We start from the raw sequence: 24,283 nt of genomic DNA on the forward strand, positions 1-24,283 counted from the left end.
TGCCTGCATGACAGTATGCGAGCCATAGGCATATACCCTGCGGATACTGCAGACCAAACAAAGTGGCAGGCGAAATACAAAACTCTGGACCTGGTGATATAATGGAATAACACAAACAACAACAACAACAAGATATATCCCACTAATTAAAAAAAAAACTAGCCAATCAGGTTGTGTATGATTTAGGGTGCCTAAATTGATTCTTACCTGCTAATTCTCCATTAAATCTACCTGAGTTTATTTCTGCAGAATACAAAGTTACATATAGGTGGTTAGCATGGGGGGAAACATGTCTACAGTAGAATGGCAATAGATTGGTTTGGCAGGAAAAAATGTAGAAGTAGAAAGCAGAATATCTTTCCTGCTTTTAATTTCTCAAAACGGACTTTTATTTTCTGGTGAAAGCAGTCATTAGGCTTTGGTTCCCTTTTGACTGCTAGATAAGATCTACGGACTGAAAAATAAATCTCAAAGTCTTTGTGTGTTAAAATTCAGATTTGTGTTGTTTCCCCCCAAAAGTGGGAGTAGGATTTAGTTCCTGGTATCTCTGTGGAACTGGAATTGGATTATACCTGTTTACAACTTATTTAGGCTAATCTTAAAGAGGATTTAAGTACTTTGTGCCGCATAGCCCTATGCAGATCAAACAAATGTAATTATTGGAGATAAACAAAGAAAAAGTTGATTATCTTGTTAATTGCTGTAGAAAATCCTGATCCTTTTATTCTCCCTGTTTCTTTTCTCCGAAAAGAAAATATCTTCTATTCTGGTAAAACACAAAACAAGCGAAGGGTCTTTCTGTCCAAACTTTTTAATGCTTTTTAAAACTTAAGTAAGAGAAGGCATTAGTTATGTGTTTTGTTGGAGACTAGAGCTATTTATGTTTCAAAAATGATTTGGAAGAAAGCTTTGGAATCAATAGGGCAGGGTGACTTCTTTAAAAAGTCACATTTTTTCAGACTCATGCAGAAAACTGAAAAAAGATACATAAAAGAAGTGTTGCATTTGTCCTCAGGAGTTTCAGAGTACCATTTCCAAATACATTTTGAAGACTGAACAATCATTATAGAAACTGTCTTTAGAACCTAATAAAATGCATAGATAGTACAATGGATTTTAATTTGTAATGATTTTTGATTTTGGGAGATAGGACTAATGCTTTAATTGTTTAATTTAGAAAAAAGAAAGTAATAAATATGCTTACTGATTAAATAAGTGATTTATTAAGAGCCCCGGTGGCAAGTGGTTAAACTGCAGTATTGCAGGCAAACTCTGCTCACAACTTGGAGTATGATCCTGAACATGACTCAAGATTAACTCAGCCTTCCATCCTTCCAAGGTCAGTAAAATGAGGACTCAAATTGTTGGGGGCGATATGCAAATAATGCTTCTACATTGTAAACCGCCCAGAGAATACTGTAAAGTGCTACGGAATAGTATATACTTTATGCTTAAATGCTATGCTTATTCAGTGTGGGTATTCTGGAGCACTGTCTATATCTATTCTCTCTTTCTTGCCCACCATCATTAATGCTAAAAATAGTTTATCTTAAAATTTCTGCAATTATTTTTTTAAAGTTAGGCTTTTCTTATCAAATGGTTGTGAGTTTATATTAGGCAGAATTTAAAAGCAAGGCCCCAAGCAGAGGTGGTATTCAGCAGGTTCTGACGAGTTCTGGAGAACCGGTAGCGGAAATTTTGAGTAGTTCGAAGAACTGGCAAATACCACCTCTAACTGGAGATTTTACAGTATCCCTCCCCTGCCACGCCCACCAAGCCATGCCCACAGAACCAGTAATAAAAAAAAATGAATCCCACCACTGGCCCCAAGACCACATTAGTCTGTTATAGTAACAGTGCACAGATATTAGCTACATCAGGGTCCCTCAAACTTGGCAACTTTAAGACTTGTGGACTTCAATTCCAGGAATTTGGGGAATTGAAGTCCACAAGTCTTAAAGTTGCCAAGTTTGGAGACCTCTGGGCTACATTTATTTCCCAGAATTGAATGGGCAGAGAGGGGAAGTATTAACTTTAGATCTGAGATGGATAGTTGATATAAATAAAAAAAATAAGCTTGAATTTTAAAGTTTGCTGCTTGTTTCCTTCATACCAACCTTTTTCCAGTTTCTTTGCTTATGAATGTCTGCTTGGGAGTCCTATAATTTCAATATTGGTCTGAGCAAAGCCTGTCAGTTGACCCTTTGTAATGCCTTATATTTTTTTAGACAACAAACAAAAATGGGGATTTAATTATCATTGATCACCTCAAATTTACCAATAGTTTCTGTGTACCTCACTCTCTAAAACCCTAGCAACTCAACCTGCAGCTGTCACCATTTTGTTTGAGACTATCTTCTTTACCAGTCAGAATAAGTATATTGTCCTTGCAGAGGATATAGTTTTTAATCTGTTTTGTTCTTTGTTGACATTGAAACTGTCATATTCTTCATGATCTTGTCTAGATTTTTCCTCCCCTTCCTCTGTTAATCTCTTTATTTTTCCAGCAAACCATTAATCTTTATTTACTCTTGAGTCCAAGGAAGAAAAAGCTATCACTCGTACTTATTTGTATTCAGTGGTAATGTCGCAAAGCATATATCATCATTTTTCATTTTTTTTACTTACATAATGTCTATTTCTTCCTTATTTTCAGTTAATGGAGTGTGTAAACTACATGTCTCAAATTCTCAATATTTCTAAAAATAAATTAAAATTTCCAGCTGTTATTATTTCTTATGATTTAGAAATTGCATTCTGTGATGCTATTTTTTTTGAAGTTGCTTCACACTCTTGCCTTATATTCCAACTGCCATTCCAAGATCATTTTCACAAGTGCTGTTACCAAGCCAAGTATCCCTATTCTACAGTACATACATGCATTTTACTCTTTTTCATAGATGATGAAATATGGACTTTTCTCTGGCAATTCCATTCTATTTCTTATACTATGAAGCTATGAAGATCATTTTGAATTTTTCTGAATTCTGTGGATTGCATCATTTGATGAACATTCATTCTAGTTTTTTGCCTTGTTTAGGAATTCTTACTATCTTGAACAAGCTCTTTTCCCCATCACTCTCTCTTGCATGTAGCATTTTTCCAAATTTATTAAAATGTCCTTCCTTCCTTTCTTTGAAGTCCTAGCCATGTGTTTGATTCATTTAGGTCTAATTCCCCTTAAAATTAAGGATTATACACTAATTTTCTCCATGTTTCTACTGCTTTGAATGCTCAACTCTATCTACCTGATAGAATTAATTAGCATCAAATCAAAGATAATGCCTTCTATCCTATTCTCTACCTTCTGTAGACTGTCAGACTAGAATACTGGGCGGTATCTAACAAAATGAAATTCAATGTAGAGAAAAGTAAAGTCCTACACTTAGGCAAGAAAAACTAAAAGACATATAAACTGGGTGAAACCAGGCTCAATAGTAGTAACTGTGAGAGGGATCTTGGAGTCTTAGTGGACAACCAGCTAAATATGAGCCAGCAGTGTGCAGCAGCTGCCCAAAAAGCTAATGCAATCCAAAGTTGCATTAACAGAGGGATACAATCAAGATCAGGTGAGGTACTAATACCACTCTATAAAGCCTTAGTAACTAGAGTACTGCATTCAGTTTTGGTCACCACATTATAAAAAATATGTTGAGACTCCAGAAAAAGTACAGAGAAGATCAACCAGGATGATTAGGGGACTGGAGACTAAAACATATGAAGAACGGTTGCAGGAACTGGGCATGGCTAATCTAGTAAAGAAAAGGACCAGGGGAGACATGATAGCAGTCTTCCAATATTTGAGGGGCTGCCACAGAGATGAAGAGGTCAAGCTATTTTCTAAAGTGCCTATAGGCCAGACAAGGAATAATGGATGGAAACTGAACAAGGAGAGATTCAATCTGGAAATAAGGAGAAACTTTCTGACAGCGAGAATAATGGGAACAGTTTCCCCTCAGAAGTTGTGGGAGTGCCATCACTTGAGACCTTCAAGAAGAGATTGGACTGTCATTTGTCAGAAATGGTGTAGGATCACCCACTTGGGCGGGGGTTGGACTAGATGATCTATAAGATCCCTTCCAACTCTGATTATCTTTTATCTGAGAAAGTTATCAGAAAGTCAGCTCAGGAATTTCCTCAAAAGATTATGCTTCTCAGAGTCTGTCTCCCATTTGATGTTGTAGTAATGAAAGCCTTCTGTTATTATGACTTCACAAATCCCTGAAACAAAATTCAGATTGCTTTTGATTGGGAGAGCAATAGAAGACATCAACATCAGTATTATGTTTATTATTATTTTCCTCTTCATTTTCAATTTTTTTTTAGAGATACTGAATAGTTCTAGTATATAACTCCATCCCGTTTCTTAATGCTTTTATTTTCTTCATTTGCTATATTTCAGTCAAGGGAATAATTCCATCGTATTTCTGTTCTACCTATTAAATCTTATTACTATTCAGTACTGAAGGTTCAAATGCATATTTGTTTTCTAGTCTCTGAGCTTTAGTACTTAAATAGTTGATAGATATGAACTTTGTAGGTCAGCCTTCTTTTTGATTTTTCTTATGTTATTTAGGAGGCCCCATTTCATTGCCATACCTATTTTCTGCAAGATACAAATCTTTACATGAATCCTTCATTTTTTATTTGCACCTCTAACAAGATTTAGTTCACACACACATACATGCACTAACTTCACCATGATTTGTCCTAACACACTTTTAATGGTTTTTATGAGTGGAATTCATCAAGTGCCAGCATAATCTAGACACCCCAGACCATTAAGCCAGAAATTAAAGCTCTCTTGTTAACATAATTCCCATAGTCAGTCATTGATTTCAGTATTTTTCTTTCTCTTTTTGTGTCATTGACTTGCCGTATGGATAGAATACCACTTCAATACTCACGGTCTTGAGTTCTCTTTCAAAATTTTCAAAGACTCTAGTAGTAAGGTTGCAGTTGTTTTCTGCACTTATCTTCACATGTATCAACAGGAAGGAACAATTTTCATTGACAGGTCTTATGCATACGATCTTCTTCCTAGCAGAGAGCATGCATTTATTTCATTTGCTTATAATAATACTAATACTTTATGAAGTAAAGGTGAATGTGTTTGAGAAGAACATGAATGTAAAATACTATATATCAACAAAAAATAAGGGAGCGATATAATTCATACATATATGTATTTAAATGAAAAAATGCAAAATGTGTAATTGAAGTATGTACCAATCATTCTGAGTTAGCTTTCGGTAATTGACCCCCAAAATTCTATTGCTAAGCAAGGCAGTTGTTAAGGGAGTTTTGCCCCATTTTATGACCTTTTGCTGCAGTCATTAAATGTTCACTGTAGTTGTGAAGTGAATCATGCAGTTGTTAAGTGAACCTGGCTTCTATACTGATACTATGAAGGGTGGAATTGAAATGAATGTCATAAATATTAATATCTAGAAAAACCTGATGACTAAGATGTAGTAAGTGCTGAAAAATATGACTTAATGTGTGTAAAGAGTAGAAAAATGCCTGTTATTATTCTCCTATACAAAGAGAAAGATAGCTAGAGAATTCAAAGAATCAGCTTATTATATGTTCCCAGGAATCTGTTTGGTAGCATTCTGACTGGAAATGTAGAAGAGAGGACAATGAACAAGGTTAAGAAAGTGCAATTCAATTTTATGCTGGGCAGGATCTGTACAGTTTTTACTCTTCCAAAACTGATCATGAAATGTTTGAATTTGAAAAAGTTTATTGTATATCATGGATTTAAAAAGAAGTCTATGATATAGTGGATAGGTTTAAATTATGGGATATTTTACATGAATATGGAGAGTACGTGACTTTTAAATATGGAAAGAATGATACCAAATAGAAGTAAATCATGTGTGAGCATAAATGGAATGCTTAGTGAATGGTTCAACACTGAGGCTGAACACAAGGCTATGTGATATCTGCTTTACTGGTGTACTTATCGACAACTGTGTAAGAAATGATTGTGTTGATAGTAGAAGTATGTGTATTGGATATGTGTGAGTATGTGTATATTTTTATATGCAGACAGTGATATAGCCTGAATGATTTGCTCAACATGTTTTATTATATGATGCAAAGGGAATATAGATCCAAAAAATCAATAGGTCAAAAACCAAGGTAGTTGTGTTTGAAATGGAAAGTGGAGTAAGTGAGCAGGAGAGAGTGAGAGAGAGAAAAAGAGAGAGAGAGAGAGAGAGAGAGAGAGAGAGAGAGAGAGAGAAGGGGGGAGAAATTACAGCAATTAGAGATGGATACATTTTAAAATGCGGATGTTGCTGGAAAGTTAGTAAGTAGCAAGCAATCTGTTGTGTAGGATGAATGGTGAAAGGAAAGTGGCTGGAATATAAGAAGTATGCTTCTGCATGGTTTGTTTTGAAAGTTATAGATTAGTATATCAATTTTCAATAAGTTGAAATGGAAATGATGTACTTAAGCAATCTGTATGATAAAACAAGAGATAGGGTCAAAAAATGAATTGGTCAGAAATGAGTGTGAATTGATTAGAAAAGTGAATCACCAATATGGGTAGCCCTCAACATATAACCATAATTGAGTTTAGAATTAAAAGCTTCAAAAAAGTTCATAAGTAGCCTGAGGTAGCTCTCAATTTGAGTGGTTGTTTACTGACTGGTTGAGGACTACCTTTATGGAATAAGTATGCTGAGATGGCTTGGTCATTTAGAGAGAATGAATGAGAATCTAATCAAAAGGATCAAGAGAAATGGAGTATAGACTGCACAGCAGAAACTAGTTAAAGCTGTGATTGAATGGAATTGACAAGTTCTCAAAAGAGATGAGAACTTTAAAGGACAAAAAGAAAAGAATAGTTGCATGAATGTAGTGGAAGCAATGATGTTTTGCAAGGATAGAAAGATATAGAGATATATACAGTAGTAAATGGCATTGATGTAAACTAGATTTAATTAGATTCTTCTCCCCTGTCTTTAATTTATTTGGCTCATTATATAACAGAGCAAAGTTTATTGCTCTGAAAAGGAATAGTGCATAGTGTGCATGTATGTTTCTTTCATAATATCCTGTTTTGAAAGCAACTTAGATCTTTCCCTTTTTGAAATGCTGTCAATATTTTTCTTGCTTAGTTTTTACAGAACCTTCCCATTGCTATTCATTTTCTGTTTTGCATAAATTAATCTGAAGCTGAATGGCCTTCTTCCATTGATCTAATATGCTGATTGTCCAGGTTGTCTGCACCTACTCTCTTTACTTTTCTATATTTGATACTAATAATTCACAGTCTTCTCCACAATCTGCACTTGGAAATATGCTGATTGACTGTTGTACTTTTTCTGTTTCCTGTTTGTTTTTCTGTTTTCTATTTACTTCTGTTTCCATATTTGATTTCCTTCCTGTGTTGTTCAACAAGTGAGGTCCAAATTTAGAATCTCTGTTTAGGTTGCTTGAATCAATGTTGGCAACAAAGAAATAAATTCTCTTCACAAAACTCTATTAATGTCTCTCCTGCTACAAGCCATTCCTCTTTCAAACATATTGTATTGGTCTTCTTGGAATCCGGATAATTTAAGCCTCGATAATTTAAGGGGTTGTTTGCCAGAGATAGATGTAAAAGTATGTATTTGGGAGAACTGCAAACTAAAATGAAAGTTGTTAGGACAAATTGTGCATCAATAATGGTTTATAGTCTAGGGCTGTAATCATAAATGATAGGATAATGCTTAACTATTTTATACAGAATGTAATATCTGAGAAATGCCATTTATTCAAATAGTTGAAATGTCAAATCCCTTTAATGCTAAGAGGTATATATTCTTCCCTGAAAAATGTATTGGTTTCACTGATACTTTTTATAAAGTATAAAATGACCACAAATATAAGCAACATAGGAATTCCTGTTCATAGAAATGAAATGAATTACCGTTACACATTTAGTCTAGTATGCATGTTTAATACGATTGGTGAAATAGCCACTTTCCCCTCTAACTTACCTTTACATTTTAATTAATTTCATTATCATGGTGGAAGGTTTAAGTATGGTTTAAGTATGGTTCAAAAGCTTATATTTTCTTTTTATAAAAGAGGCATCTTAGAAAATACTGATTGCGAGTTGCAAGTTTTCCTGCATGCACTCATATTGGCATTTATTTTTCAATAAAAAGATTGAGATCCATAATTGTCTTCAAAGTAGACTAAATACATGCAAGAATCTGTAATATGTTCTAATTCACTTCTGTACAGACAGTCCTCGACTTACAACTACAATTTCTGTGGCTGAGTGAGACATTTGTTAAGTGAATTTTGTTCCACCTTTCTTGCCACGTTTGTTACCTAAATCACTGCAGTTGTTAAGTTTGTAGCAAGGTTATCCAGTGAATCTGGGTTCCCCATTGACTTTGCTTGTGAGAAGGTCACAAAAGGTGATCTCCTGACCTTGGGATGCTGCAAACATTGTAAATATCGGTCAGTTGCCAAGCGTCTGAATTTTGATCATGTCACCATTGGGATGCTGCAACAGTCATAAGTATGAAAAAAAGACCATAAGTCATTTTTCTCAGTGCCACTGCAAATTTGAATGGTCATTAAATGGACTATTGTAAATCATGGACCACCTGTAGTTTACTTATGTGAAAGGATAATGACAGGTGCTCTAAAATTAAAGGGTTATGAAGATTAGTTCTTTGCCATTGTGAGATTGTTCCTGATTGATTTTACACTCATTGATACTGAAACCCTCCAAAGAGTGGGAAGACCGATTTGGACAAGGGCTTAATGGATCTGGACAGATTCCAAAGGACACTTTGAAAATCTTTGATTTTCTGAGACACTCTGGCAGAAATAAATGATGTGGCAGAAATAAATGATGCCTAGGGCACTGGTGAAAGAAGGCCAGGAGTGAATTGGACTGGATGCAAGCAAGAACACATGTTCAGGCCTATAGTGAGGCAATCATCTATTTAAAGTTGCTGACTGATTACTATAGGCCCTCCTCTTCCTCAAAGTATATGTGTGGAGATTATACGACATGCTTTTTCTGTGGTGTCCCACACAGCACACCTTTTACCAGAAGTACAAATGGTTTCCACCCTTACCTGAATTTTTAAAAATATTTTATTTATACATTTTTCTTTAATATACATTGGTGCTTGGCAAACAGTATATTGTCTGGGTCAATTTACTTTATTCATTGTAATTGTAGTAGTAATATTGTTTATACATATTAATAATCTTTCAACTTTCAACTTCAGCCTCTATTATCCAACCATTGATAGAACAAATCTCATGTTAAAAAGTATTCTGTATCTTCTTTACCCTTATCTGATTTTTTTAAAACAATTAAACCTATATTTTGGATCTTAACTGAGTTTGGATGTCAGTCATAGGAAAGTTGATCAAAAGGATGTTTTAATGGAATTTGCATTTTTGTTTCTAAATTATACTGTTATTAATCTACTGTTCCCCTCTCAGAGTCCATGTAGGTAGGGTATAAATAGTGTTAAATAAACAATAAAGGCTGACCTTTTTATGTTTGTAGATTGTGTACCTCACTGCCTTATATAGTGTTATTTACACTTTTGTTGGAAGTGGGAAGCAGAAATATTTTTTACAAGGGCTCTGGTAAGACCCTGGGGTAGCATTTTATGAATACAAATTTTCTAATTCACTCTGGCCTGAATTCCATATGGGCAAAGGTGAAGGAAGTGATTGAGGAGTATCTTGTTATGCTGTATTCACCTAGATTTTTTGATTCTGAGGAAGTGGATAGGGTGAATTATGATATGAGTTCATACTTTTCCAAACTTAATAACAGTTGCAGTAAGAACCATGACATCAAAAATATTTACATAATAAGAACCCAAAATTGAAATAATGGTCAGTATTTGCAACATCAAAGGCAGAATCTGAAGTATTGCCTATTAACAAATATCTGGGCAAATAGCTTGTTACTAAATCTGCCTCTCCACTAAAACTAAAACTGCTTCAGAACAGGAAATATAAATTTAAGACTCCTTTTTATAATTGGTTCCAAGATCGTCTCAGATCTGTTCTGTTTTGTCCTCTACATCTTTATGATTCAGCAAGTCAGTCATGGGCTATTCCTAAAGTATGATTAAAGCTTATAGTATTATATCTTGAGGTATAGAAAATTTACAACAGCTGGTAAATATCACATCCTGCACGTGTGTAATAAATTTTAAACATTTCTAATCCCATCTACTTCCTAAGTGATAAAGATTTCTGGTTTCTGCTAAATAAGAACTGAACATGCATTACAGTTCAAAAACATAATTCTTGTTACAGTGTATCAGACAGTAAAATTAAGAAGATGGAAAGAAGTATAATCACTTTGACTTTGAGACAAACATCATTAAACAATTTATAAAAAGTTGTTCCAAGAGATGTCTGCATAAAAGAATTGAGGCTTCTGTTATTACATAATTAGTTTTCATTTTTGTTTAAGAAATGGTAGCTAGATTCTTGGACCTAAAGGTTTTTCTAAAGTCAACTTTGTTAAGTTTAAAAGAGAAATAAAATGCAAAATAACAAAAAAAAATGGGGGAAAGGATTAAAAATGGAAAAAGTTAAAAAGTCACAAAAAAATTACCTTCTGACTTTTTTCATTATAGGTGCAAACATATAACCTTTTACTCTAAATTAAAATAAAAACGCAATGACATCATATAAAAATATAAAAACTTGACAATCAAAATAACAGTTATATAGAATTACATATGGTGGAATCACTAGTTAAAGGAGAAGGGGGTGTAAAGAGTGGGAAGAAACATCACAGAACAGACTAGTAACGCCTTATCTACTGATTCCCAAGGAAATGCAGCCAGTCTGGTGAGATTCTTGTAATATAGGTGATCAACAACAAAGAAATTACTTTGGCTTATTTACAATGTTTTTCTGATACATTGTGTCTGATATTATTTAATGAAATGATCACTTACTCTAAATTTATAAACATAAATATACATATACACAGTCTGTCTAACAGTAGTAATAAAAATGCACAATATTTTTATAATCATAACAAATCTAATAAATCCTAAAATCAAAATGTCATTCTTTACCCTTCTCAAGCAAAAAGTTCAAAAGTAATCTCCAATTAGAAACAAAGCTAAATAAGTTCTTGTCTTTCACTGAAGTAGTCAATGTCAGTCTCTTATCAGTTCCATTAATTTTACAATCCACTCTTCAGTTATGTATTTTCACCTCTGTGCATATAAAAATCTAGCTCCTGTTCTCATATATAGAAGTAATTCCCATGTTTTGCTAATATATGACACCTAAAAGAAAAGATTTCTGGTTTCAATTTTGCATTCATTTTTAATATTTTCTGAATCAAATGAAATATATAATCCCAATATTTCTTGGCAATCTTACATATCCACCAAATATGTTAAAAGGTACGTTTACACTGATTACATTTCCAACACTTATTTGAATTAAAAACATCATTTTGAAAGTTTTTTTTTTTCAAATTATAGTTCAATGAAAATTTCAGTCCATTAATCCAGATATTTTCCCATTGATCAAGCATAATTTCCAAAGGTTTTTTACTCATTTAATTATATACTCTTTCAGATTTATACTCCTGATTCATTTTCAACAACAATTTATATACCTTGGCAATGAAGTGTTTATCATTTGTACATAATTTCCTTCCAAAACCTGTTTTTTTATCTGGAAAAACAAAATGTTTTTTGTCCAATTTAAATCTTTCTGCTCATTGAGCATAGGCAAATCATTAACAATGGGCAGAAATATTTCCTTTTCTAATTCATATCTTGTTTTAATTTAGATTCTCAATAAAAACAATATAATAGCATAACTCAATCAAGTTTATATAACTCTCAAAAAGGTTTCCTGGGAGTGACAGTGCTTTATCTGTTTCAAATGCTCAGTATGGCATGTTTAACAAAGTAATTTTTAAATTTAAATAGACTTAAGGTTAGGAAATGTTTTAAATTTTCTTAATCTTAAGCCTATCTTACCAAAGATAGCTGTTGTGGCACCCAGATCATGTCCCAATAGCCATTATGAAAGGCAATAAAGCAAGCTAAACAGCCAATGTAAAGGGCTGAAGACCTACTTTTAACCATAGTATGGGCTTTTTTTTTAACCTAAGCCAGGGCTGTCAAAGTCGTGGCCCGTGGCCAGATTCATCACGTGCTGGCCACGCCCATGCCCAGGTTAGCAAAGGGGAAAAAAGTCACGATATGTCACATGATGATGCTGTGATGACATGAGTTTAACATCCCTGATTTAAGATGTTTTCTGAATGAGGTACACCTGAAATTTTAATTTTTATTCTCTATCTTAAAACATTGATAAAGTAATATAGTATATGTGAGAAGTGTATGATTAATCAGTTTTAAATATCTACCATAACATTAGCATTCTTTGCGTTAGGCAAAAATCCAAAACTGCTGGATCTCGAAGGATAACAGTGGCATTTTAGAACAGCTTGACAGAGCTTCTACTGTTTTCCTTAACTGTTTTTCTTATAACAGCTGTCACTGCTAAGTGGCTAATGATAATTACAATATAGGTTGAGAATGATCAGGTGCTTAGATATGTAAAAATAAGATGTTGTGTTTTATAGTAAATACATTTAGTTCTTCAGTTGCTTTTTGTATTCGGACATCTCTGTGTTCTCACAGTAATAGTATTGATGGAGATGGTTGAAACTGCCATAAAACTAGGTTGTAGAGACCATTGTGAGATACAGTGTCTCCCATTATTACATTAGACTGGAGATATTTTTATGTATGTATGTATGTTTGTATTTAATTTTTATTTTGTCTTATCTGATCCCCCTGGCTTCTGAACTTTAAGAAACACAAGAGAAACATGAGAGAAACACAAGTTTGATGGCTTTGCAAGTTATCCTCAGTAGGCTATATAAAATTAACTAGGGTTAAATTGACAGATGGGTAAAGTGCCAGCCCCTGGAATGGTTTTCCCCATTTGTGTAGAAATAAGATTTCTCTTGCTGTAAAAGCACAGGCAAATAAGAATGAGATATTTTGCAAAAAAATTTCAAAGCAATCAGATTATCTGGGTCAAGTATTCATTTCAAGTCAGCAGAAGCGAAAGCAATTGTGGATAACTTTTTGAAAGTTTGGGGATTAAAGACAAAAAGAATATAACAATGCTTTATGTCTGCTTAAGTGTCGCATTATTATTTGATTTATACATTTGACAGCAAACTGGTAGCATTTCTATCTAGAATTCTCTAATAATTTTAAATTTTGGGTAGCATACTGGCCTCAACTTGTAAGCATATTATATCTGTATCAGAATCAATAATATAATTAGAATGATGGTCAATGTATGTAATTATTGTAATTGGTCTCAATTTAATTTTTTATAGAATCCAGAATAAATCAACATGTTAATGTTCTAAATGTCAGTGTTCCAACTAATCAACTCCAAACCAATAAACTCTGAGACAAACATTCCCTCAAAGTTCCATTTTATTAAAACCTGAATTTGAGAGTTCCAAGTTTTTCCTTCCCAAAAGAAAATCAAAGATCCATCTCCTGCATCCATCAGTCCATCACATTGCCCAATCAAATCTTTGTCCCAACTGGAGACATCCCTCCAGTCACTCCCATCCAGGTGCAGGGCAACATGTCCTTGACTCTCTGAGAAAGAATGTTGTTGTGTCTAGATTTGTAATGGATCAGCCCCTTCTTTTGGAATAAGTGTAATGTAAGCTTCTGACCATGTTTTAGGTATCTTCTTATTTGACATAACTTCATTCATGACTTCTAGCAATGGAATGTTCAACGATTCTTGTAATGTTTTATAAAATTCTGCCGGTAGCCCATCTGGACCTGGTGCTTTTCCATTATTCTGTCTGTTAAGTGCTTTGGTTAGTTCCATCATTGTTATAGTACTTTCAAAATGCTAACCTACCTAAGATACCTGATGAGACTGAAAAAATGCTAGAAAGTACTATAACGTTGTTGTGTCTAATCTTCTACCTCACTATGAAATCCCCCCTCCCAAATTCCCAGGTGCTGAATGTGGAAGCCTCGAAGCTCTCAAGAGAAAAATGGCTTCCAAGGCTGACACTAGAAAGTGTTATAGCTAAGGAGCTGTGCAGAAAATATAACACAGCTGTTCTTTTCAGTTTAATGCTTCGTGGGTCCAGATAGTCAGATAGGTGCTTTGTATCATTTTCTATCACCATCATTACAGACCTGTTACGTGTTCTGCACATAATAGGAGACCTATTATTCAAGAGCTTACATGCTTAAATATTTGCTTCACTAAGTGTAGGTACATTGAGACAAATTTTCTGTTATATATATTCAACAGCTTTTATGAATGTTTTAGTTATTATGATTATATAATTTTTACTGAAACCATTACTAAATATTTCAAAAAAAATATCATAAGGCAGGAGCAAGAGCTATAAAAAAAACTTGCAAGTTTATGACCAGTATTAATATGGTGCCAGGATATCTGAAGAATCACCTTTTTCTTATTTTGTCCACCAAGCCCCATCTGGACTGGCAGGAGATGCATGTCCTGACTTATAACTATTAAAATACATTATCTAGAAGAGAGGTCGCCAACCTTTCGGACCTCAGGGACCACCAAACTCATAATTTTAAATCCCATGGACCAGAGACCTTGGGAAACTCCCCCAAAAAGTCTGCAGGAAAATTCCCCACCTTGTTTTCTTAACAATCGATCATTCTTTATTTGGGATCGCAGGATACTGTCTCCAGCTCTATTCTCAGGGAGGGGGAAAGAGAGAGACTGAGACTGAGACTGAGGCTTTTGGCTTCATGCAAGGAAAGCAGCAGAAGCAGCAGATATCTTTCTTTCTTTCCCCCAAACTCCACCAGAAATGAGTCTTTGTGAGACTTGTCGTGCCGGCACAACCTCTTGGAGCAGGCTGCCTTGCAAGAAAGACTCATTTCTGGTGGAGTTTGGGGGAGAGAAAGAAAGACTTTTGCTGCTTTCCTTGCGTGCAGTCAAAAGCAGAAGAAGAAAGAAGCGGAAAGAAGCAGCCTGGTGGTCAGACAAGGCACATGGGGCGAGAGGGGCAAGTCCCCCCCTCTGCCTTTCCCCCCCTCCCCTCACTATCTCATGTTGTTCTCAATGCAAGTGACACAAGCCTTGTGTTTCTGCGCAGCCTGGATTAATTGCTTTTGGGGGGTGCTTTGGAGGTAACATTTCTCTGCAGACCACCAACATTTTCCCACGGACCACCAGTGGTCCCCAGCCCACTGGTTGGCGACCACTGATCTAGGAGATCCCAGGAAGGGTGTCTTCCATTGTTGCACCTGTCCTCTGAATCACTATTTCCACTGAGATTAGGTAGCACCTATCTAATTTTTAGCACCTATCTTATTGTTCTCCCAGATATGGGAGATAAGAGTTTAGGTGAGCCTGTGAAATGTTGTTAATTTATTGCTGATGGTTATTTTCCTTTCCTCCTCCTTCTTTTGCTTTCTTTCTGTTGTGTATCTTGTTTCATTTTCCTTTCTCTATATTGTTATTTTTAACTGTGTCTACTGCCCAGCCATTTTAATAAGATGGGCAGATATCTAAATCAAATCATATAAGTAATATTAATATATAGTAATTATAAACTTTAATTACAAATGTATTTTGAAGTGATTGTCAAAAGTTGTCTGTTTTTAAGCAAAATATATAATAAAATACATATGTATATAATTTTCCTTACAGGAATCAAGAAGGACTGAAGTCACAAGAAAAGGTAAGCAAATACAAATTGTTATTTTTTAAAAAAAATAAGTTTATGGTTCCATCAGGTACACAGTTCTTCAATGTGAGTAAACTTAATTTGTTGTTAAAGACTAAAATGAGTTATTTGGGTTTTCAATTATTGTTGGACAGTGTATTTTTTTTAAAAAAATGTTGAAATGGAAATGTTCCGCTGATGTTTGATTTCTTGGTATACCTTTATAGTATGCAGTAAATTCAGAACTTTGTTGTGGCATATAAAAGTCTTTAGAGTCTCTTGAAGACTGACATAATAGTAGTAAGTATTTTATATACTGATAAAACACAATCTTTTCAAAGTGCTCAAGAACGGTATAAAATGGTGTGTGCCTGATGTTTCTTTAAATAATCTTTATTGAGGTGTTATTTTTTTAACAATATTGCAATATATCTTTAAAGTATCCAGTTTTAATAAATAATCCATCTTTGTTTAGTGTAGCCTTCTCAAATCTGGCAGTTGGGGATAGATATTCTGAAAAAATTGTTACAGCACAGTCAGATAGAAAGGCTGGACTAATGTAAATGACTAGTAGGTATAATTTAATTGCGTAGTTCAGATAGAAGAACAGGCTTCGTATTTCAGTCACAGCCAAGCTTCATTTTAACCATTTGCTTCACTTATTTTAACTTCGGAGTGAAGGAAGCAAGTGAAACTAGTATAGTGTAGCAGCTGCTCTGATTCCTTTTGTCAGCTGCCTCTTGAGTTAAAGCCAAAAGGTTATTGGCAAAATATCAAGACTGTTGTGTGATTGGGTTTTGATTGATGGCTGTCTAAGAATGTGGAAAGAGTCTTGAAGTGCTGAAAAACAGAAGCCACCCCATTTTTTCCTATTCAATGTGCTTTTCTCCTCCTACAAGCAAGAGGTTGCAGTTGGTAGACTGAGAGTCTGTTATGGGGTTAGGGGAGACACAGTGTTTCAAATTTCCTTTGTACAAAACTATAGTCCTTTAATACTAATTGGTAATGGTCAGATGTTGGTTGAAAATCAGCAGAGAATTTAAGGTTAATTTTTCAGTTGTGTTTAACAGATGTTCTTGTCAAGTTACAGGTTGAACAATATGTCTGTTTTTAGCAACACTTGGTTCTCAGGGTCAGTCTATCCCATTATTTATTTGTGTCAGAAGCACTTTCAAATTATAGACATAAAATATTCAACATTTAAAAATAGGTCATAGATGTATAGCACATGTAAAATGCATGTAAAATAAATAGGGTAAAACTAAATTACATTCACCCAGTAGTGGGCCACATCAACAGCATTTTCTTTTGCCAGCATTAGATCTTCCTCCATACATGTTGAAGGACAACATAAGTACTATAGCATATGTAAGATGGATTGTTCTTCTCCACATTCATACAGAAAATATCCCATACTTTAATCTCACAGAATACAATTATTTCACATTAGAAGCTTCTTGTAGGGCCCTATGTGCTTAGTTTCTACTTTTTTGATAGTATGGAGTAGTTCATGTCTACAAAGTTGAGGTTCATAAGTAAGCCAGAAAACTAGCATAAAAATGACATACACTACAGTAATAGACAAGTTTTGATACCATAGTCTGTATCTGCTGCTTTACATAAGTACACATTTCCATTAAACCCTTTTCTTAGAAAACTAGCATTGAACAATACTGATACAATTATGTTTTACAATTGATCTCTTGGCATTCCTGAACTGCCTAATCTATCTCAATTCTTTATTAAATAGAGCAATACTATTTCCAGTTTTGTTTGCCTAGCATTTTGAATTAAACCACATAGTACAATATTCCTTATAATTGAAAGGTTCCATCATAAAAAAAAAAAAAAACATCATTTGCCTGTTCTTGTGAGAGGTACTAACAAGGAAGTGAAAAATAATAAACTGACTGTTGTTGATTAGGCTTTTATTAATTTCAAGGGAATTTTCCAATCTTTTTTTAGAATGCTTTGCTGTACAGGATAAAAATGAATACTCAATAAGTGAGAGCCAGTTTGATGTAATGGTTAAAATATCTAGTTCTGCCTTAGACACAAAGTCAGCTGGGAACCTGAGGAAATCGTTTTTGAAAATCTTGTCAAGAAAACTGCAGACTTATCCAGGCAGACTCCAGGAGTCAATATTAAATCAACAGTATACATACATGTATACACATACACATGAACATACATATAAATTATTCATTAATAAAAGCATTTTAATCTGACACACTCATTATTGAAAGTCTGAAAGCTTACATATAGTTATAAGAGCATGCCTTTAGTATTGAATAAAATAATGAATCAAAAGAGGATGCGACTAAGTAGCAGAAATATAGGCATCCCAACGGTGCTTTTTCAAGAGACAACTGTTGGTCTTTTTCCAAAGACATTTTGCTTCTCATCCAAGCAGCTTCTTCAGCTCTGAAATGTCTTCAAAGAAAAACAAAGAAAGTCCAGTTGCCTCTTGAAATAGCACCTTTGGGACAACTATGACCTGGATGACTGAGGCACTTTGAAAGTATAATTATGATATAGCCATGGTAGAGGCTATTGTGAGAAGGTACACTTTCATGTCTCTAGTATCATCCTTCATATATTTCTGTCAGGTTTTTGTTGAACAATTAAAATTATTGTTTTGACATGGATGTTTACAAAAAAAAAAGTTTCTTACCAATTCTTAAAAGCATTGGTATTATGCAGATGTCAGCCATATCTAGGTACTGGATAGTCTTGCAAACAAACCATGTTACTCACAGTTTTGTTGGTGGATATTATGGGTTTATTTTCACAAATCCACCCCTGATAGGCAACAATGGAGATCCCAAGTATCGCAGCACTCTTTATAGCAGCAGCCCACCCACCAAACCTAACATTCGCACATTAACCTAATCATCCCCTGCGCTTCCTCCTTGTGCCTACATACGCCTAATCACAGCTCCTAACAGCCGTCCATTAACCTAATCACCCCCTACACCTCCTCCCCGTGCCTACATATGCCTAATTATCACAGCTCCAAACTAGTCCACCTTCACCCCTCAGCAAACATGCCAGTGTCAAAAACTCAATGCCAAAAGTAAACATAGCTAACATGCCGTTCTCTGACCCCTGTTGGCTTTGAAAATGCTGCGGAGTAGCTAATTCATCCTCCGCCCATCAGCTGGCTATAGAAGAGGCATGTGGAGGACATCTAGCTCTCCGATAATGTCATGAACCTGGCATGCTGCTTGAGCCTGATAAGCATCCCCCTCTACCATGCAAAACAAGGAACAGTATTAGATGATGCAATATACCCTACTTCAGCCCTCCCACCTGCCTTTGTGGGATTTTTATGATGAAAGATTCATTGCAGCCGTGGAGCCATGACATCATCATACCGCACTCATGATGCTTCCACTATAGGTTAGCCATTCCACCTGACAAGGTATTGTAAAAAATCCCTCAGTCTATGGGAAACCATTATTTCCTCTGCTTCATAGTAATTGTCTCACCAGGGGCTTTGAACCATGGTTCCAACCATGTCATATCTGTGGGTTTTAGGAGGCTGTGAAACACAGGATGTATCTGCTTAAATTGTGATGGTAAATGAAGTCGGAGGGTAACAGGGTTAAGTACCTGGATAACTGGGAATGGACCAATATACTTTGGTCCCAATTTCTCATATGCCAAGCACAAGTTTATATATTTAGTTGACAGATACACCCAATCCCCAACTGCAAAGGAAGTTGGGTCAGACCGTTTCTTGTCGGCTTGTGGTTTATATGCCTCTGCTGCCTTGGTTAATGTCTTTCTTACTCCTGTTCATCTATTTTATCATCAGTCCATTTAATGACTGTGACAGGATCAACAGATGGATGAGGCCATTCAGGTACAGGAATGAATTCTATTCCATGTACTATGTTAAATGGAGTATACCCTATAAATGGAGTATACCCTATTAAATGGAGTATATGGTATTATTACATGTTACCTCAGCAAAAAGCAACATTTGCACCCAGTTGTTCTGCTGATATGATATGTAACACCTTAAGTATTGTTCTATGGCCTCATTAACTTGTTCAGCCATTCCGTTTGTACACAGATGATACTTAAGCCCTGAGATGATCCAATTAAATGAATGAATTCCTGCCAAAGCCAGGCAGTAAATTGTACTTCCCTATCTGAGATATTACATCTGGGGACTCCATGCAGTCTTAATAAATAGACTGGCTAATCGTCAGGCTGGTGGAAGACCCCTACATGGTATAAAATGGGCCTGCTTCGAAAATAGATCAATTACCATCCAAATGAACATATACCCATGGTTCTCTGGTAGGTCCGCTATGAAGTCCATCCCAATGTCCTGCCAGAGTTGAGTAGGTTCAGTCACAGTTTTTAATAAACCAAGTGGCTTCCCAACACATATCTTAGTGGTTGCACATATGGAACAATCCTTTACATATTTTTCAGTATCAACTCTCATGGAAGGCCACCAAAACTGTCTCTTAGCCAGATGTAAAGGTTTTAAAAGCCTATAATGCCCAGCTTGCTTCACATCGTGGAAGCATTTCTGTACCATCCCTCACAATGAACTAGGTACATATAGTTTCCACCCTCCTCAGGCAAATCCATTTTGCATGTCGAGTTGGGTTTTGTTTTCCACTAACCAGCTAATGCCGCTGATAGGTCTGTTGACATAATTCTCGTTCTCAAGAAATCAATATGATCTAAATGTGGTATGAGAGGTTGTATTACATCATTCCGATTACTTTTGACCATAAAGTTCTTCCCTGCTGGCACATACTTCAAAACAAACTTAAACTGACAAAAATATAATGCCCACCTAACCTGTTTTGGGGATAAGCATCATGGTGTTTGGAGGGCCTCCAAGTTCTTATGATCCATCCACACTTCAAAAGAGTGTGGACCACCCTCTAACAGATTTCTCCTGGTAATCAATGCCCATTGAATAGTGAATGCCTCTTACTCCCTAATAGCATTCTGCTGGGCTTAACTTTCATGAGGTATAAGTGCACAGTTGTAATGTACCTGTCTGATTCCTTTGTAATAGGACAGCCCCTACTGCCACATCACTCGAATCCACTTGTACAATAAAGGGTTGGTTGGGATCTGGATCTTGCCGGTTCTCTGGCAAATAATCCCTTTAATTCATCAAAAGCTTTTTGGCAATCAGATGACCATGGTAACATCTTACTCAGTTTTGGTTTTTCTTTTCCTAAGTGTTTGGTTCGAAGTAAATTAGTCAGTGGAAGTGCAATATCTGCAAATTGTGGAATGAACGACCAGTAAAAGTTGGCAACCCCTCAAAAAACTTTGTAACTGTTTTCGTGTTGTAGGGGCTTGCCATACCAATACCATTTTCACCTTATTCTGATCCATTTCTATTCCATTTGCTAAAATGTGATATCCCAAATAGTCCAATTGTATGCTATGAAACTCACATTTGGAGAGCTTTACCTACAATTGTGCATCTGACAACCTTTTGTGCACCTGTCTTACTAATTGACTGTGTTCCTCTTTGGTTTCTGAATATATTAAGATGTCATCAAGGTTGACTAGAACTTCCCTATACAGATGCTCATGTAATATTCCATTGATTAGCTGCATAAAATCATCTGGAGCCCTTTGCAGTCCAAATGGAAACAATATGGTGAAACAATAACTTCCTAGTGGGCAATTAAATGTTGTTTTCCATTCGTCACCAGGACAGATTTGTACAAGTTAATAAGCCTCTCTTAGTTCAAGTTTGGTAAAAAATTGTCCTTTCACCAGAGTAGCCAATAAGTCTTTTATTAATGGCAATGGGTATAATGACTCCACACATACTGCATTAAGACCCCTGAAATCAACACACAAATGCAAACCCCCATGGAATAACACTGGAGTTGCTATATGTGAACATCCTGGTGTAATGAATCCTTGTTCTAGATTCTTGTCAATATATTTTCTCATTTCCTCCATTTCTTTGCGGGTCATGGAATACAAGCATGGCTTAGGCAATTTCGCCCCAGGAACCAACTCAATAGCACAATCAGTCAGTCTATGTGGAGGTAAGCTATTGGTCTCCTCCTCATTGAATACCTCCACTAAATCATCATATTCACTTGGATATGCTGGTGTCATGAAAGATAGTTTATCAGTGTTCAATGCATTGACCAATCTTTTTCCTGGTTCATCCATTCTCAATGGGTTTGGTCCAATTGCCAACCGAATTTTACGAAAGCCTCCTTATTGTTGGCTCTCATTTATCAAGCCAGGCCAATCCCAAAATTAATGCTTCAGTCATATGAGACACCATTACAAATGATATCCACTCGCAATATTCACCCATTACCATTTTAGCATATTCCATCTGATGAGTAGCTGGGACTCCTCCCAATAAAGGCCATTAACCTGTTCAAATTTAATTGCAGTAATCAATTGTATAACCCATAGCCCAAGTTTATCTACCACCGTTTTGGTTATTAAAACCGTGTACAACCCAAATCAATTAATGCTCCCAGCTCAGCCTCTTGATTGGTACGGTTATTCCACAACATGATAGAGATAATAAATGGACAAATAGGTCTATTCACCTTCAAATCATCAATATCTGTTTCCTCCATTCCACATTCATCCATCAGAGGGACTGGAGCTGGAGCCTCTGTCGATCTATCCATTTCCGATCTACTGTGTAATTAGGCTATCCCTCTAGTATGTTCTGGAGTCCGCTAACTTCAGGGTCCAGATCCCCAACCTCTACTCACCATTGATGTAGCCTGTGATACCCTTGGCATCGTCACTGGTGGTATGGGACAGTCCAGTGCTTGATGTTCAGGTTAGTTACACCGGAAGCATCTAAATATACTTCTGCCTCCTTGTCCCTGGACTAAAGGAGGACATGGACCTCATACTCCAGACCGACCTACAGGTCCAGCAGTCTTACGGGTAACTGGAATATCCTTAGGCTTCAGTCTTCATAATCTCAAATCTATTTCCATAACAATTTGGTACCGTTCTTGAAGGTCTTTGGCAATCTCCTATATAGACATTCCTGACTTAAATCATGATCAAGCCCTTCTTTGAATAAGTGGATCATCAACCTTTCAGGTCAGGATGGGAGTTTGCCAGCAACACGACAAAAGTCATGAACATAATCATAAGCTGGTCGACTGTTTTGTTTTATCATTAACAAATCTTCTTCTGCTTGCTGTCCACTGGACTTATCCTCAAAATGTGTTCTTAAAGCAGCTAGGAAAAGTCCTATATCATCGAGCTCAGATGAACATTGACTGTGTAAATCAGCTGCCCATTCATTGGCCTCCCCAACCAACACACCTGTCACCACCACTACCATGGCCCAATGGGATGGATAGTATTATCCATATAAATCTAAATGATTAGTCACTTGTCCTAAGAAAACAGCCACCCAGTCCGCATTACCATCGAAGGATGCATTCAGAGGAGGGGGTCCCCAGCCCCCCTGTTGTGGCATAACCCAATAGGGCATAGGACTTGCATAATCTTGATCCAACTGTCATGATCCCACTGGGGTCTGACTCCGTTCTCCAGATGATTGGCCCAAAGACCACTCAGGTGTGTCAGATGGCCCACCAGGTTCCCTTTAGTGACCATCAGGACAAGAAGCAGTCATACCTCTCACTGTATCCAAAACCCTAGACATCAATTCAGATCTCTGCAACCCGCTTCCAACACCCAGATCTTGAAATCCTATGGGAATAGAGCTATGTAAAGGATCACGAGCTGTTACAGAACTATGCCTGCAGTCCATCCACTCCTTGGAAGGTGATTCCTTCAGCGTCACATCTCCAAACTGCCTGCACAACATATCCAACATCTCACTACCAGGAACTGTTCATTGACTATCTTCCAACCCAGGTCATCTTCGCACCCTCCAATCTTTGGTTTGTTCCTGGGGCTGTTATTGCAAATTCCACTCTTCCCTTTCAATGTCCTCTTGGGCAAAGGGTTCACTCATTCTAACCTTTTTCCTTGCTTTAGACATCTTTGGTTTGATTACGGCTGGGAAACTCTAGGCACTGAAGGGTCCTCTTCCCTCTTTATCTCTTGGTTTTCTGGCATCTTCAATCACTTCCTCCACCACCTCAGTTTCCTCCCTCCACCGCTCTGCCATCCTTTCTACTCTCAAATATCAAAAGAGACAAGGGTGAGTGCTAGCTTTCTGTCAGCCTCAGCTGGGTACTGGATAGTCTTGCAAACAAACCACATTACTCACAGTTTTGTTGGTGAATACTATGGGTTTATTTTCACAAATCCACTCCTGATAGACAACACTGGAGATCCCAAGTATCACAGCACTCTTTATAGTAGCAACCCACCCACCTTCACCAAACCTAACATCTTCCCATTAGCCTAATAATCCCCCGTGCTTCCTCCCTGTGCCTACTTACACCTAACCATCACAGCTGTCCATTAACCTAATCATCCCCTGCGCTCCTCCCCATGCTTATGTATGCCTAATCATCACAACTCCAAACTAGTCCACCTTCCCACCCTCAGCAAACATGCCAGTGTCAAAAACTC

At 36.2% G+C, this 24,283-nt stretch overlaps 1 protein-coding gene across 3 annotated transcripts in view; it reads left to right on the forward strand.

The window, feature by feature from the left end:
• Positions 1–24,283, forward strand: part of FSTL4 (follistatin like 4) — a 459,349-nt gene that overhangs the window by 18,953 nt on the left and 416,113 nt on the right. For all 3 annotated transcript variants that reach the window (XM_087924402.1, XM_087924399.1, XM_087924401.1), the window contains exon 3: positions 15,724–15,754. In XM_087924402.1, coding sequence (XP_087780528.1) covers positions 15,724–15,754 — 31 coding nt within the window. The remainder of the gene's footprint in view (positions 1–15,723; positions 15,755–24,283) is intronic.

The sequence above is a fragment of the Pseudonaja textilis genome, chromosome 2, assembly GCF_049901715.1.
Source record: "Pseudonaja textilis isolate UNSWEBS1 chromosome 2, rPseTex1.2, whole genome shotgun sequence".
Lineage (NCBI taxonomy): Eukaryota > Metazoa > Chordata > Lepidosauria > Squamata > Elapidae > Pseudonaja > Pseudonaja textilis.